Source organism: Thunnus thynnus, chromosome 5 (assembly GCF_963924715.1).
Source record: "Thunnus thynnus chromosome 5, fThuThy2.1, whole genome shotgun sequence".
Taxonomy (NCBI): domain Eukaryota; kingdom Metazoa; phylum Chordata; class Actinopteri; order Scombriformes; family Scombridae; genus Thunnus; species Thunnus thynnus.
In genome coordinates this window covers 27,472,109-27,487,482 of record NC_089521.1, presented here as the reverse complement: position 1 = coordinate 27,487,482, position 15,374 = coordinate 27,472,109, and the positions used below count along the sequence as shown (strand labels likewise).

Genomic DNA, 15,374 nt, shown 5'->3' with positions numbered 1-15,374 from the left:
ACCAGCGTCTCTGTGTCTCCTCCTCCACCATCCAGTGTAATCAACTCTCCGGCTGACAGCGCTGTCAGCAGCTGGCAGGAGAGACGCTCTACAGTGTGTTTGCATTTTATAACTGAACAAATACCAGGACGCAAGCTTTTTATTTCTCTGACATTTTCACATCACAAACGATGAACAACAGCATTAAAACACGAGTCTTGCGGGTAAAACGTGCGACTCTCGTAGGCTGTTATATCGGTTTAGTGTGGGGCAGCTGCTCTGTTGTGCTTGATTTGACTGTACCTGCAGTAACTGGGCGGAGATATGCCTCCTGGATTTGCATCCAAAATGCTGTCAAAACTTTCATTCACAATTTCCACCGCAGCCTCCATCATCATCAACCAGGAAAGAGGCAGAAAAAAGGTGCATAGAGGTATGAGGGAGAATGCACGGTTAAAGCAAATAACCATCACGCTGACAAAACACTCAAAAAAGTGAAAAATGAGAGACAACTGCAGAGTGAAATGGATGAATGTTCTGTCCTAGTCTTATTATTACTATACTTCCACTGCAGCTCAACAGGGAAACAAAAAAAGGGAATTTGATGCTAAACAGACTGTAACTGTGGCAGATATCCACACTTGATATGACTCAGACTGCTGAAGCCTCATATAAGCTTCAGATAAACTTGTATTTTAGCAGAAAATACTCTTTTAATAGAGTAATATGGACACCTGACTTTTGTTTTAAGGCAGACTTGGAAAAACTGTGAACCTTTAATTCTTTAGTATTCAAGTGGATTTTGCTCGAGCCTGAAGCACCAAGCTTGAAGTAACCACGGTGACCGAGCTGGAGGAGCATGATTGCAATCAGTGTGTCTGCATAGTGTCATGTGACAATGTTAAGTCAGAGGCATAACGAAAATGTATTATGCCTAAAACACAGTGTTCTTGTTTTCACACTTAGCCTTCAAATCCGGAAAATGACTCAATTTCTTAAACTACAATTTTTTTTAGGGTCCCTTTATAAGGCAGTCTGTACAGGCACAAGTTAGTTTGATCACAAGAACAGCAAAAAATATGCTAAATTAATTTTATGCCACATCATCTGCAGTTTTACAAACTTTAAAATGTGTCTGTTTTTTAGTTGAAAGCAAGTGCAAAGATGTCAGTGTTTTCTGTGCAGTCCAGGAAGTGTGTAACAAGTGCTTTGTCCCATTGTGAATGAATGGGCGTTTATTGTCTCCAGTGATGAAATGGGCAACAATTTTTCCAGTGTTGTGGTCTGGACATCGACAGGACAACAAGGCGCTCAGTGTTCTGTGAAGACGCAGCTGAGATGTCAAGTGTTGGCGTTTGCAAGGCATGCTGTTTCTCTCTTCTCGAGGATTTGGAGAAAGGTTCTGACGTCCTGAATACACACACACACACACACACACACATCCTCTCCCTCCCTCAGAACATGTCGCAGGCATAATGCTGCAGACCTCTCCTCTTCTCTCCTCCTCCTTGTTCCAGATATGGCTGAGGAGCAAGTTGGTTGCTGTGGCAACCACTTCTCAGAGGCAATTGGGGCTCTGATGGGGGAGGGAAGGGGCTTTGTGGGTAACAGAAAACAAATCCCTACAGTGTAGCAGAGTGCTGCAGAGCTCACTGCCAAATACAAAAAAAATACAGGTTGCTTGGATAAAATAGTGACTAAATGGTGATGAAAATACTTTGGATCACACAGTATTTAGTGTAATGTGCGTATGAGTTATGCTGAGATGTCAGTGAGTCTCCGATCACTGACCTTGAAACAGCGCAGATGTTTTACAAATTTGCTGTGTGGTGCAGTTATTAGTCTGTGTTTCTGGACACCCCTCCCTCCCCGCACACACAAACACACTTTCATCACAGCTCCACTGACACCGACCGTCAGCCCTAGTCTTCTACTCAAGCGGATACTGTAACCTCATTTGATCCCTAAATTATTTCTGTCTAATTCTGCCATCTATAACTCAGCGGTAGGTTTACAGTAAACGGTGGCTGGTCTGGAAGAAAGGCAGCTCTGCTTTAAAGGATTAGCACAACCCGCCAGTCAGCCGTGGATCTTTGAGTCTGAGCCACAGAGATGAGGAGAGTTACTGAAAGAAGCAGGTCTGTTTAGGAATCAAGGTCTGTACAGTATGTCTCTTTGAACAAAAGTGCCTGCCAAATGAATACATGTGATGAAGACATGTTTTTACATTAAACAGTGGGGCTTCAGTGGTATTAGAGAGTCGAGAAAGTTCACCATTACATAAATGATCATGTAAACCTTTAACTTAAGAAAAACTGGATGCAGAATGTGATTTTCCTGCTCTGCACTGTTTCTGAGAGGGTTAACAGTGCAGATAATGCCCAATATAACTTATTATAAGTTTCTTACACTACATGTTTAAATATGACATTGCTATATATTCTTGATGTGCACCACCTAGAAGTACATATTTTCCTATGTGAATCATAAACACAGAAGTACATATTTTCCTATGAATCATAAATACAGAAAATACTGTATGACAGCATATTTTCTGAATGCAGATACTCTGAAATAAATGAGGATTTATGTTGGAATACCTTTAAAGTGAAACATACTCAATAAAACGAGTCATTTGAATTAATAAAATACTATGAATACTTGTTGAAACTAACATCTGATTATGGAGAGAGTATAGTGATACTGGAGTGATGCGGGCTGTCAGAGAGCCCCCTCTGCTGGCTCGATAAGACACCTGCAACTTTGTAAAGGGAGGAAAATGTTTATCACATACTGACTGTGACTGTCACTGAGCCTCAAGGGAGTTTCTTTGTTATTTATTCTGTTTGTATGTGATAAATAATATGAAGTAAAAACAAGAAAAATAACCTGCGTGAGGTACTTTGGGATAAAAGTCCATCCACCTGTGCAGAATAATTTCAATTTAACTTTTATTTCATTGCTCTCATATGTTTTAAATCATGTCATCCCGCCAAGAAATGTTCCCCTGATGGACACAATGTCCAGAGAGCAATTCAGAGAAGAGAGAGGGAGCGGCGGTAGAGAGAACAAAGCCCATGAATGAGAGAAATAAAATGTTATTGTTTCACGGTCGTTACATTATAGAGCAGAGATAAATAACCATCAAACAGTCAACAGATGTTATACTGTGGAGACAGACGCTCGTACTTATGCAGCAGTAAAGAAACAGAAGAGGACAAATCTGTGTTGTGTTTCCTCATGTGTTAATACTGCGTCTCTAAATGCTGCCATCATTTTTAAATTTCTCATGGGTCTAATTTGCATGATCTACCTGGCTCCTCAGATGCAGCGGAAAAGCAAACAGGACTGCACTACAGGGACTTTAAAGTCCCAAGTTTAGCCCCTGAGATTAGTTCCTCTGGGTCCAAAGTACCTGGAACTTTTGGTGGAAACAAGGCGATTGTTGGTGGATCAAGGAAAATGAACAGAATAAAAAACAAACTCGACGTTTGTTATATCACTGATGGCTCCAGCACACTAAATCCTGGGGGGCTTAGTTTTTCCACAGCAGGTAGGTATCACACAGAAACCTGCAGATCCACATGTTTAACCTTTCCTCTGATGTCTGAGCCAAGGTTGTAATTATTTTAAGAGCTCTTGGGATTGTTACATCAGAATTATGAGTTATAAGAATTGTTACCATTTTGCCAATACAAGGCTTTGAAGATCAGGGTTGGGGAACTTATAACCACCAGACTGGGGCTGGTGTTACTGAGGTTTAATACCAACATGGATATTTGTTGTTTCAGGCTTTAGGAATCACAATAACTTACCTTTGCACTTAAAAATAAGAAGGTTTATGACTCTCTGAAAATTATGGCTTTTGAGAAACTTGGAAGTTATTATCATCCGAGTTAAAATTTGCATGTAACTTTTTATAATTTGTTTTTCTGGATGTTAGACTTGGAGTGATGTTATTGATGTTGATATAGATCTTTATTGAGTTGGTTGGTTGGCAATATGACGTCGCTGGTGGTCACCTGGACTCTTTTCACATCCAAGACCACACGTCATCCTTGACGTGGTTGACATGGACTCGATGGTTTTAGTGAAGATGACGATGGAGATTTTGGAATTAAGCTTTGTGTACTTTTTGTTCTGTTTATTTTTGTTTTTATTCATCCCTGTACTTAGGGTCAGGATTCATCATTGTTGACTGATGCCTGAGAGTAAAACTGTAATTAAAAAAAAAAACATTGTCTTTATTTCACCAAAGAGTTTTGGTGCAGGGCCTTCATTAAGAAAGCTGAAACTCACATCTCACAGTCACAAAATATCATCACAAAAATAAGGATATGATTTAAAACTTAGGTGAGCGTTTAAAACTTCTAATAAAATTAAAAACAACAAAAACTTTAATTGTAAAAAATACTATGAAAAACTCTAATGCTTCATTCATTCCCACTAGGGTGTAAAAATCTGAGACTGAAAGCCTCTTTTAGTTTCCTAAGAAAGTTAATGCCCCCCCCTCTGGGTCCCAAATTGATCTTATTAATACTAATAAAGGAAAAGTCCATCAAAGATGTTTGGCTTTTCAGAAATGTCTGGCAACCGGGTGTTTTCTGCCTCCCATTTTGATGGAGCTCCTGTGTTCAGTGATTCTGTTTTTTGTCTTTAGTCGATGCTCAGTTTCACCAACATATGTTTTAATTTTGTTTTACAGGTGATGATTTATATTTATAGTCTCACCTGTGACTGGAAAGAAAGACAATTTGCTCCTTGGGTACATAAAGCTTTACCTTACTCTACTCCAGTGATGGAAAGTAACAAAGTACATTTACTCAAGTACTGTACTTAAATACGATTTTGAGGTATTTGTACTTTACTTGAGTATTTCCATTTGATGCCCCTTTATACTTCCACTCCACTACATTTCAGGGGGAAATATTGTACTTTCTACTCCACTACATTTATTTAACAGCTTTGGTTGCTTTTCAGATGAAGATTTGACACAATGGATAATATAACAAGCTTGTAAAATACAACACATTGTTAAAGATAAAATCAGTGGTTTCCAACCTTTTTGGCTTTTGACGTCTTACAAAAAGCAGTGTGTTGTCGGGGTCACATTTCAGATGTCTATGAGTTGTTAACAGCTCCACCAAATAGTGATTTTTCCCTCTAAACTTCTCACATGGTTTCATTTCAATAAATGTTCAAATGATCCAATATTTCACCAAAAATCAAAGATCTGAGAAAAAGTCCAAAAACTGAAAGCAGATTTGTGTATCAGAACTTTGTTGTTTCTTCTTTCCTCTCTCATTAATCATCTCACGACCCCTCAGATTTATCTGGTGACCCTTTGGAGGGGCCTGACCCCTAGGTTGGGAACCACTGGACTGAACTAGCTAACTGTATATAAAGTAGTTCAAACTAGCTCCACCTCCAGCAGCTACAACAGTAACATGTTGCTCACACACTGATGCTTAATAATAATCTAATCCCCTTCAAATGTGCTTTCAATGTAAGTGATGGGGGACAAAATCCACAGTGTGTCCACGCAGTCATTTTGTGCGGAAACACATTTAAAAGTGTATCTGAAGCTTATATGAGGCTTCAGCAGTCTGAGTTAGTCATATCAAATGGATATCTGCCACATTTACAGTCTTTTTAGCATCAAATTCCCTCTTTGTATTTGCTGCGGTGGAAGTATAGTAACAAAAAGAGGAACTTTGGCACTAAAAAGACTGTAACGTTGAAAGATATCTACTTGATTTGATTAATTTTGACGGCTGAAGCTTCATATTAACTTCAGATAAACTTTTAAATACATTTTTGCACAGAAGGAGGCTTTTGGATTTAGGGCCCTCATCACTGACATAAGCTGTTCCAACTTCTCCCCTCTGGTAGGCGCCACAGAACACTGTACGCCAAAACTATCAGACACAGGAAGAGTTTCTTCCCCTCACTGTCACACTTATGAACAGTTAACTCACTGTCACTGTGCAGTAACCCTGCAACACTGTAATACCCACTGTACCTACAAATTATATATATTTATTTTAGTTTAAAATACAAAATGTGCAATAACATGTATACATTTCATTCATTACTGTATATTTGAGCAGGTTTTATATACTGTACATAACCACCTACTGTACTGTATGTATATAAAGTAACGTATCACTTTTTTAACCATTCAGTATTTATTTAAGCACTGTTTGCACTCATCACATTATTGCACTATTTGTCCAGTTTACAGAAACAGTTTCTCCTGTATATAGACAATGTATGTTGTTGTCCACTTGTTGTTTCTATATGTATGTATTTTTTCAGCCATTTGCTTATACATAATAGTGATATGTTTTTGTTTAATCATCTTTGTATGTGTATCTCTCCGAAGATTGTTGTGTCTAAGTACATGGAAAGCCAAATTCCTTGTACGTGTACTTGGCCAATAAAGCTAATTCCGATTACACTGAAAGTGCATTATGATAATGCATAATGGTCAGTATGAACAGGAAGAATGATTACCGCAATAAATTTAAATGTTCATTTGGCCACTTTACTGTTGTTTTCGGCAAACTTGAAAAACTGTGAACCTATCCTTTAAAAGCAGTGAATTCGAGCAATGAACGTGTGAGAGAGGAGTTTTGATTTTTGTCAAATCCTGATTGGTCCTTAAGAGATGAGGTCTAGTGTGCTCGCTTTTCATTGGCTGACTGAAGCGGAGTGACGCGTATGCCGGTCCAATGGGAGGCTGCCACACTGTGGTTAGGAGAGGTCCCGCTGCCTGCGTCCCTTTCTCTTTCTCTATCGACTCGCTTGCATTTGGCCCTGTTGTCCGAGGAGCGTGGAAGAGGCACACACTCAGAGAGAGAGAGAGAGGGGGCTTCCACGGACACGACCTGCAATTTAAACTCTTTCAGTAGTTGAACAAACAGCGGAGGGAGACTTTTATCCAGCGCGGTGAGCCATGCTGAGGCTGATCTTTCTGGCCGCGCTCGCCGGCTTCTCCCGGGCCAGTGATGTGCTCGACTACACGGATGATGATTTCGAAAGCAAAATTGGAGATCATGAGATCATTCTTGTGGAGTTTTTTGCCCCTTGGTGAGTCTTTTTTCTTTTTAAAAAAAATGGTATTTGAATATTTGAGCTGTTAACCTGTCTGCAAAGATGACGCTAGCTTAGCTGCTTGCTTTGTGGTTTAACGATCAGCTAACTTGCGTTGACTAGCAGAACTTTTAACGCTGTGAACGCATTCATAACTATGTATTTGTTGCATAAACTGCAAACTGCGTCTCCATTAAATCCTTAACATTAACTGGATCAATAGGTTTATTGGCTGGTGACCAAACGTTAAGTTAGCATGTTAGCAAGAAGCGGAAGGGTAGAGCTAGCTGCAGCGGTGGATTTCTTACTTAAAGAGCGGCTGCAGTTTGACATTGAACATTGAATTGTAAAAACTTAAAACAATTAGTCATAATGTGTGTTTTTAAACGCACTGTTGAATCATTTCCAATGGAAACTACCTAAGTACGAATGAGGTTAATATGAGGAAGTTAGGGGCGTGTCCTTTCGCCGTTGTAACGTTCTTATTGGCCAGGCAAGTTTTGGTGTCCACCTCTGATTGGTCGGGATGAACAGTTACGTAGATTCCAATGTGCCAAACTTGAATGTAACAGAAGTGAAGCAGGATGCTACTTATATCTTTCAGGAGATGTCATCCTGTTATAAAGTTTTTTTATAATGGTGTGTTTTCCTTTCTGCTCCTCCTATAGTTTAACGTTATTTGGAATGACGTGTATCTTTATCAACAGCCATGTTAATGAAAATGTTTTATCTTTTTTTTTTTTTTTTTTTTTGGAAACCTGCTGTTTAAAGAACTAGAAGATAATTATCATCTAGACGTTACAAATCTTTTAATTTTACTGGCTAAATTTCATATTCATAAAAGCAAATTTACACTTCTTGGTTTTCAAAAACTAGGTCAAACAGTGCATCGATTTTCCCTTAATCCAACTCCATTGAAAATTTAATTTATAGCATTTTTATCAAAATGTCAAGAAAATGTATGTCAGTTAGCTTAGATGGATAGATAAATAGAGCACTTTATTAATCCCAGAGGGAAATTTAAGTGTTAAGGCAGCCACTTGACATGAATCAAAATACAAAAACAATGAGGTACATAAAAGAAACAATTACAATTTAAGGGCAAAATTATATACATACTATGATTATAATCAATATTAACTATATTATATTATAATTAAAAGATGTATGTTAGTTGAGAAAAGTAAATCCTTTCCCCCTTAACAGTTAAACTCATTGTGCAATTAAAAAGCAATGATTTACTTCAGAGGTATCATATTCCGCGGTAGGAAGTCATTAGATCTCTCTGAGGATTTGTGCCGATCTGACACCTGAACACAAAGCTGAAGTGTGACTTGTACTTCTGTCTGACTGATTCATATCCTCTTCTCTGTAGGTGTGGCCATTGTAAACGGCTAGCACCTGAGTACGAGGCAGCAGCTACACGTCTGAAAGGCATCGTCTCTCTGGCCAAGGTATTGCATAATACAGTTCACTTAACTTTGTCCACGTGAGTGTAGTTTTCTGAACTGTGTACTGTTGTACTCTGCACCTTGTCAGACAGTGAATGTTTTACTTTCCCCACAGGTTGACTGCACATCCAACAGCAACACTTGCAGCAAATATGGTGTCAGTGGCTACCCAACCCTGAAGATCTTCAGGGACGGAGAGGAAACTGGTCCCTACGATGGTCCCAGAACTGCAGGTTTGTGGCTCTGATGTGATTTAGTTTGTTACACCTGTAAAAATACTTCTTACATCTTCCTATTTAGATTAACATGTGGTCATCTCTGTGTTTTGTGCTTCTTTCTCCCTCTCTCTCTCTTATTCTGCTTTCCTCTTGCTCTCCGTAGATGGGATCGTCAGCTTCCTTAAGAAACAAGCTGGCCCCGCTTCTGTGGAGGTCAAGTCTGAGGCAGAGTTGGCAAAGTACATCGGAGATCAAGACGCAAGTGTTGTTGGTGAGTGGTTTTTCAGTCACTGTCTTCTCCTCCAACAGTCAAAGCGGCTGTTAAACCTGGTATGTCAGCTGAAACACTGATAAACGCAGAAAATGAACTTCTAGCCACTTTGGGAGAATATCAGTTGCAGATCAATCCTTGTGATCTAGTTTTTGGCAGGTAAAGTAATTGAAGTTAGGAAACAGTGACACTGTGGTTATTGCATCCTCATCTGAATATGATTCATCTTTTCTTCTCAGGATTCTTTGCTGATGACAAGAGCACAGCACAGGCAGAGTTCCTGAAGGCAGCCAGCGCCTTGAGGGACAACTACCGCTTCGCCCACACCAACTCTGAAGCTCTCCTCCAGGCACACGGCATTGAGGGAGAGTGAGTAGCTCTTTCTACATTTGGCCTAAAAATCACCTCCTTCCTCACATAAGTGCTGAACGAGTTATATCAGTAACATAGCTACAGTACATTCAGCGGTTCCTTCCAGGTGCTAAAGTGATCTTTCCTTTTTGTTGGTTCACAGGGGAGTCGTCCTGTTCCGCCCACCTAGACTCAACAATAAGTTCGAGGACAGCTCCGTCAAATTCAGCGAGGACAAATTCACCAGCAGTAAAATCAAGAGGTTCATCCAGGACAACATGTAAGCGTTGATTTTCCTCCCTCCGCGCTCTGTCGCCTCACGTTCCGATACGTTTCTCCCCAGTGAGGCAGCAGAGATGATGGCTCATGATATTTGCAAAGCACAAAACATTTTGCAAGAGTTCCTCTTGTTGGTAGAGGTAACATCTTCTGTCCTAGTAAAAGTACATATTTACATGTGTGGCTCAGTGCCAACAGGACCTCGTGTAGGAGGTGATGAGTCCGCTCTGCAAACACGGGAAGCTCTCACTCAGTTTTAAAAGTGTGGATATTAATCATACATACGTTTTGGCTGTTACTGGTGGTATTTGGTGCTTGTGGTTAACAAATACTGGGCTTGATAATCTGTTTTCATTATGTTTTGGAGGCTAAGGTGATAACGGTCTCCATTTTTTGGAAACAGAAAGATAACACTTGTGTGGTTTGCAATCTTTTCAGAGCATCATGAAGAGACAGACTGATACTGTGCAGACTAGCAAGCCTGTTAGCCTTCCTCATTTACACCTGATCGTTTTAGTGGATAAAGTTCTCAGCAGAGCGCGACTTTGTTCATGTGAAGCTCGTTAGCATCTTGTTTCCTGTGTAACTTTTTTCGCCCAGGTACCCCACCAGACTTAGATTCGTCTCATTCTACGTATAATTTATTAGTATAAAATTAATGGCAAACGTTATATTCACAGTATTTTGTGTATATTTTCCCCAGAAAGTGATGAGTGCAGTTACTTTTACATTTTCTTCATTTAAGAGAACATTTCATGACTATCTAGTTTTGATTTACACCTTCAAGTACTAATCAACGGAAACTGAAAAGATTACACTATTTATACCCGCGTCTAATCATCATGTGGTTTACCAGTGTTCTCACGAACAGTCATGTGACAGAGTTTGCTGGCGGGTTTCCATGTCTCAAGATAACATTATTTACTAGAACATTCCCCAGTTATTTTATGTTTGGCTGCATCATGTTTTACTTTCACTTTCTTCCTCCCACTTCACCTCTCTGCATGTGTGTTTCAGTTTGTCTACATGGTTCAACCAGTTTGATTGTTGTTGTGATCAGATAAAACATACTCAAGGTTTTCAGTTGTTGTTCTGTGGATCGTTTCACTCTGTAAACCACAGTTTTAGTGGGTTATGCGGCTGTACGTTCACAACTAAAAGCCTGTTGGTTTAAATTTCTCTGTAAATTGATCCATTTTTTTTTTTGCTTCCTTTCTTCAACTCAGCTTTGGAATCTGCCCTCACATGACGGACGACAACAAAGACCAGCTGAAGGGAAAAGACCTGCTGGTGGCTTATTACGATGTTGATTATGACAAAAACCCGAAAGGCTCCAACTACTGGAGGAACAGGTAAGAGTCTCTCAACTCGCCCTCGGACTGTTCTTTCCTCAGCACCACTCTCTCTCTCTCTCTCTCTCAGCTTCAGCTCAACTGTCAGATCGTAGTTGTGGTTTTTCTACACACAGGACTAGCTGTGTCAGGCTCTAAGAAGAATTATTGGAATGAAAGCAACACTTGTTTTTCACTTTTTGCACCGCCGCAAATACTTGAGCAAACTTGTTTCTCTTCTCTTCCTCATAGTCTCTTTTTATGTTACATAAATGCCACATTTTCACACCTTTTTATGTTATTTTCAAAAGGATGCAAGATAAATAAACCAAACGTAACATTTTTCCAGGGTGATGAAGGTGGCTAAGAGCTTCCTGGATCAGGGCAAGAAGCTGAACTTCGCCGTGGCCAACAAGAACATGTTCGGCCACGATCTGTCTGAGTTCGGCCTGGACGCAAGCTCCGGAGAACTGCCTGTGGTGGCCATCCGCTCCGCCAAGGGAGACAAATTCGTCATGTCTGAGGAGTTCTCGTAAGTGAACACATGTCGCTTTACTCGTACCGTACGGCATACACATGATGAACAGTTTAATCATACACGCACACCCTCCCTCTAACTGGCTAGCTGACTTTAAAATGTTGCATAATGTGAGACACAGCTGTGACTTTTTAATGTCGTGCTGATGAGACAGGAAGTAGATGTTGTCTGAGATGCTATCAGACAGATCTGTAGAAGAGACGAGATGACAGCTAATATAAAAACAGCAACAGAACTCATTACATGTGAAGAGCGAGTGTAAACTTGCTGATTGTTTAATTTCCCCGCTGATGCCTTAAACGTCTTTTGTTCTTGCAACAGTCGTGACGGAAAAGCTCTCGAGCGTTTCCTGCAGAGCTACTTTGACGGCAAGTTGAAGCGTTACCTCAAATCAGAGCCCATCCCAGAGAACAACGACGGACCCGTCAAGGTGAGATGAAACGCTGTGTGGTCGGGTTGTGTGTTGTATGTTTATTCTAATTGTGATCTTTCGACATCCAGAGAAAATGTTTTTGGATGTTGCTCCTGCTTTGTTTCCACTTATGCGTAATCTTGATGTAAAAACTGATGACACTAGTTTTATTAAATGAAGCGTGTGTGTGTGTGTGTATATATACAAATCCTACATGACCCTTCAGTTGGATCTTGTACTGCCTTCACTTACCCAGAGTAAAATACTCAGGAGTTAGACTGTTACATTTGGAGTTGTTAGGACTTGTCACTGGTATAAATCATGCTGAAATGCTGAATTACTTAAGCAAAAACTAGCTCTTAGCATTCAGAGTAAACAAGTACTCACAAAAAACAAAGTACAATCACCACAATTAGGTGTAATAATGCAGGTTTGAATAGTTGTGAAAATAACACGGGCAGTTAAAGTAATGTATCTAGAAATTGGATTTTTTTGGGTGATATTAGCTAAAATATCACGGATAAATTGAAGCATTTAGTTCAGAAAAAGCTGCTCATTAATCCACAGTGACTTGAGTTGTAACGTCCGTCTCTGTCGTCAGGTTGTGGTCGCTGAGAACTTCGACTCCATCGTCAACGACGACAGCAAAGACGCGCTGATCGAGTTCTACGCTCCGTGGTGCGGACACTGCAAGAACCTGGAGCCCAAATACAACGAGCTGGGAGAGAAGGTGACATATTTCGATATTTACCACTTACTAAAAGAGACGAGGTTAAACAACATTAAAGTGACAAATAGTTTGAGGTTGAGTAGTGGAATATAAATGGAATAGTTCTATAACTAGTTCATTCTAGCGTAAAGTCATTAGTTCGATTGACTGTTGTATAGCTTGTATGCACTTCCTCGTGCAGGTGGAAGTATACATTTTGTAAACAAGTTGGCAAACGGTTAACACTTTCTTCTTCTTTGCTCCTAAAGCTGGCCAGCGATCCCAACATTGTCATTGCCAAGATGGATGCCACAGCCAACGATGTGCCATCTCCCTATGAAGTCAGCGGGTGAGTCATGAATAAATGTAATAACTTAGGTTCCTCCGGGCCTCGAGAAGCCTTTAAAGGTTATGTTTTGAGAAATTGAATACTTCAAAAGATAAATATTTTTTATTAAAATATAGCACCAAAATTTGACAGTGTGCCTGGGTGGAGATTTGCTTTGATACAGAACAGATTTTAAACATTTTCCACTGGATTTATTCACTTAACTGCAGCAGCACATCTGGTCTTCAATAAGCCAAAAAACAGCTCATGTCGCTCCACTTCTCATTTCTCTGCACTGGTTCCCTGCTGCTGCTCACATAAAGTTCAAGTCACAAACATTTCCCACCTACCTGAACTCACTCATTCAGGTTGTGCACCTTCTCAGTTCCCTACGATCTGTAAATGAACAACTAGTCCTGCTGTCACTGTGAGGCAGGAAATCTCAGCCCAAACTCTTCTCCTTTCTGGTCCCTCAGTGGTGGAACGAGCTGCCGAACTTGATATCTCTGATTTCAAATATCGCTTGAAGACCAACCTCTTCTGAGAGTACTTACTCGCCTAATGTGCTCTTTCTCCATCTCTCCATCCTTCCCAGACTCTCTCACTCTCATTTACAAAAAGGTTTTCTCCTTGGCATTTAAATTTTACTTCAAGCACCTGCAAGACTTGGGACAATTAACTAAGCTTTTACTCTGAATGATGTCTCCTGGATTGTTCCTTGTTTGTATGTTACTTTGGACAAAAGCGTTTTCCAGATGAATAAATGTAAATGCATCACAAGATATTTAAATAAAAGTGGATCTTTATGCTCCTCATTAATGACAGACAATTGTTACCTAATAAACTTGTCATGTCAGTCAGGTCTTGAGATTTATGCCCTAAGTGGGTCTTGAAATTTGTGATGTAAAATGATGTGTTTTCTGTTTTGTTTTTTTGTGTGCATCTTAGACACTGATTATGGGGTTTTTTTTAAAAGGAGGAGCTTGTGTCTGATCTTATGATATACTAATTAATTGATTTTTTTTTTATTATTTTTTTTTTCCAGTTTCCCCACAATCTTCTTTGCCCCAGCCGGACGTAAGATGAGCCCAAAGAAATACGAGGTGAGTGTCAGCTCGAGCGATCTGTAAAACAAAGTGAATTTATGTTTTGTACCCTCTGGGCTCATCGTCCCGTCTCACCCTCTCTCGTTTCCAGGGAGGTCGCGAGGTGAGCGACTTCATCTCCTACCTGAAGAGGGAGGCTTCCAACCCCTTGGTGGTGCAGGAAGAGTCCAAGAAGAAGAAGAAGAAGAAGGACGGCAAAATAGAGCTATAAAAGCTCCAGACTGGAACTCAACTTCCCCCCCACCTGCAACAGGAGGAGGATTGGGGGGAAATCCATGCAGAGAAAGAACTAAATTATATTCCACTCTCTTAGTGAACTACCGAATGCTCTGAAGCCAAGTCGAAAAAGACGCGGCCCTCCCTTTAGGTCCTCCGCTGCTCTGGGAATACTGTGGATGGAGGAGAAGTGGTGGCCAGGGCCTGCCCGATGTTTAAAAACAAAAACAAATTTTTAGGGAAGAGGGGGGACGGCTTTTGAAAATTGAGATTTTTATTTCCCCTGGTCTGTCTACTACACCTCAGGCTGATGCACTTTGGTTTGACACCAGTCTCCAGTCATCTGTCGCTTTTGGTTTTGTTGTTGTCGTCGCGTCACACGGGGTTATGGTTATGGTGAATTCCTCTATTTTTTTTTTTTTTTTTTTTTTCTTTTTGTTGTTGTTTTTGTAACACGTCTTTGTTTTTGTACATTTGGAAGGATTGTGAAATAAAAAGGCCCACAAAACCAAAACTGTATGATCTCATTCATCAAAGTAAATTCTTTATCACACTGCCAACGTCAAACTGTTGCAGATTTTCTTTTCTTTTCTTTCTAGCCTCAGTTTAAAACTTTTGTAATTCCCAGTTCTGGTAGTTAACATTTTCTTCTCAATGAGAAAACTTATTTACATGACATTTCAACACTGAGTTTAGTGATTGATAGACGTGTATAGGGCTGCAACTAAATATATTTTCTTTATTGATTAGTCTGTATCTTTTTTTGACTCACTCATAATTATTTTAGTCTATAAAATGTCAGAAAATAATGATCAACACCTACATTCCCAGAGCCTCCAGATTTATTGTTTTGTCCAACTGACAGTCTGAAACCAAAGAGATTTAAAATAATCATGTAAAACAGATTAAGCAGAAAATGTAACCATTTGGAATTGGTTGCAGGTAATCCAAAATTGGTGACAATTAATTTTGTGTCAATTGACTTATCAATTTAATTGTCTAACACGTGTCATATAAATTGAGTCATGTGGATGTATGACACTTACTGTCACTATTAAATTCAGTAAAGCCCTTTTCAACAGCGTAAAAT

At 39.8% G+C, this 15,374-nt stretch overlaps 1 protein-coding gene across 1 annotated transcript; it reads left to right on the top strand.

Annotated features, from left to right (window-relative positions):
* Positions 1–6,756: 6,756 nt before the first annotated feature.
* pdia3 (protein disulfide isomerase family A, member 3) lies at positions 6,757–14,798 on the top strand. The gene is made up of 13 exons (XM_067590476.1): positions 6,757–7,071; positions 8,450–8,528; positions 8,641–8,758; positions 8,907–9,014; positions 9,254–9,383; positions 9,529–9,645; positions 10,871–10,996; positions 11,325–11,507; positions 11,835–11,943; positions 12,527–12,655; positions 12,904–12,983; positions 14,008–14,065; positions 14,160–14,798. Exons 1-13 carry the CDS (start codon positions 6,938–6,940, stop codon positions 14,277–14,279), a joined length of 1,491 nt encoding a protein of 496 aa, XP_067446577.1. The 5' UTR covers positions 6,757–6,937; the 3' UTR covers positions 14,280–14,798.
* The last annotated feature ends 576 nt before the right edge of the window (positions 14,799–15,374 follow it).

Bases quoted from the DNA above. Each gene is read 5' to 3' on its own strand.
- pdia3 (XM_067590476.1), top strand. From the start codon at position 6,938: ATGCTGAGGCTGATCTTTCTGGCCGCGCTCGCCGGCTTCTCCCGGGCC. The intron at 9,384-9,528 runs GTGAGTAGCTCT...GTTGGTTCACAG, and splicing joins GCACACGGCATTGAGGGAGA to GGGAGTCGTCCTGTTCCGCC. The intron at 12,984-14,007 runs GTGAGTCATGAA...TTTTTTTTCCAG, and splicing joins TCTCCCTATGAAGTCAGCGG to TTTCCCCACAATCTTCTTTG.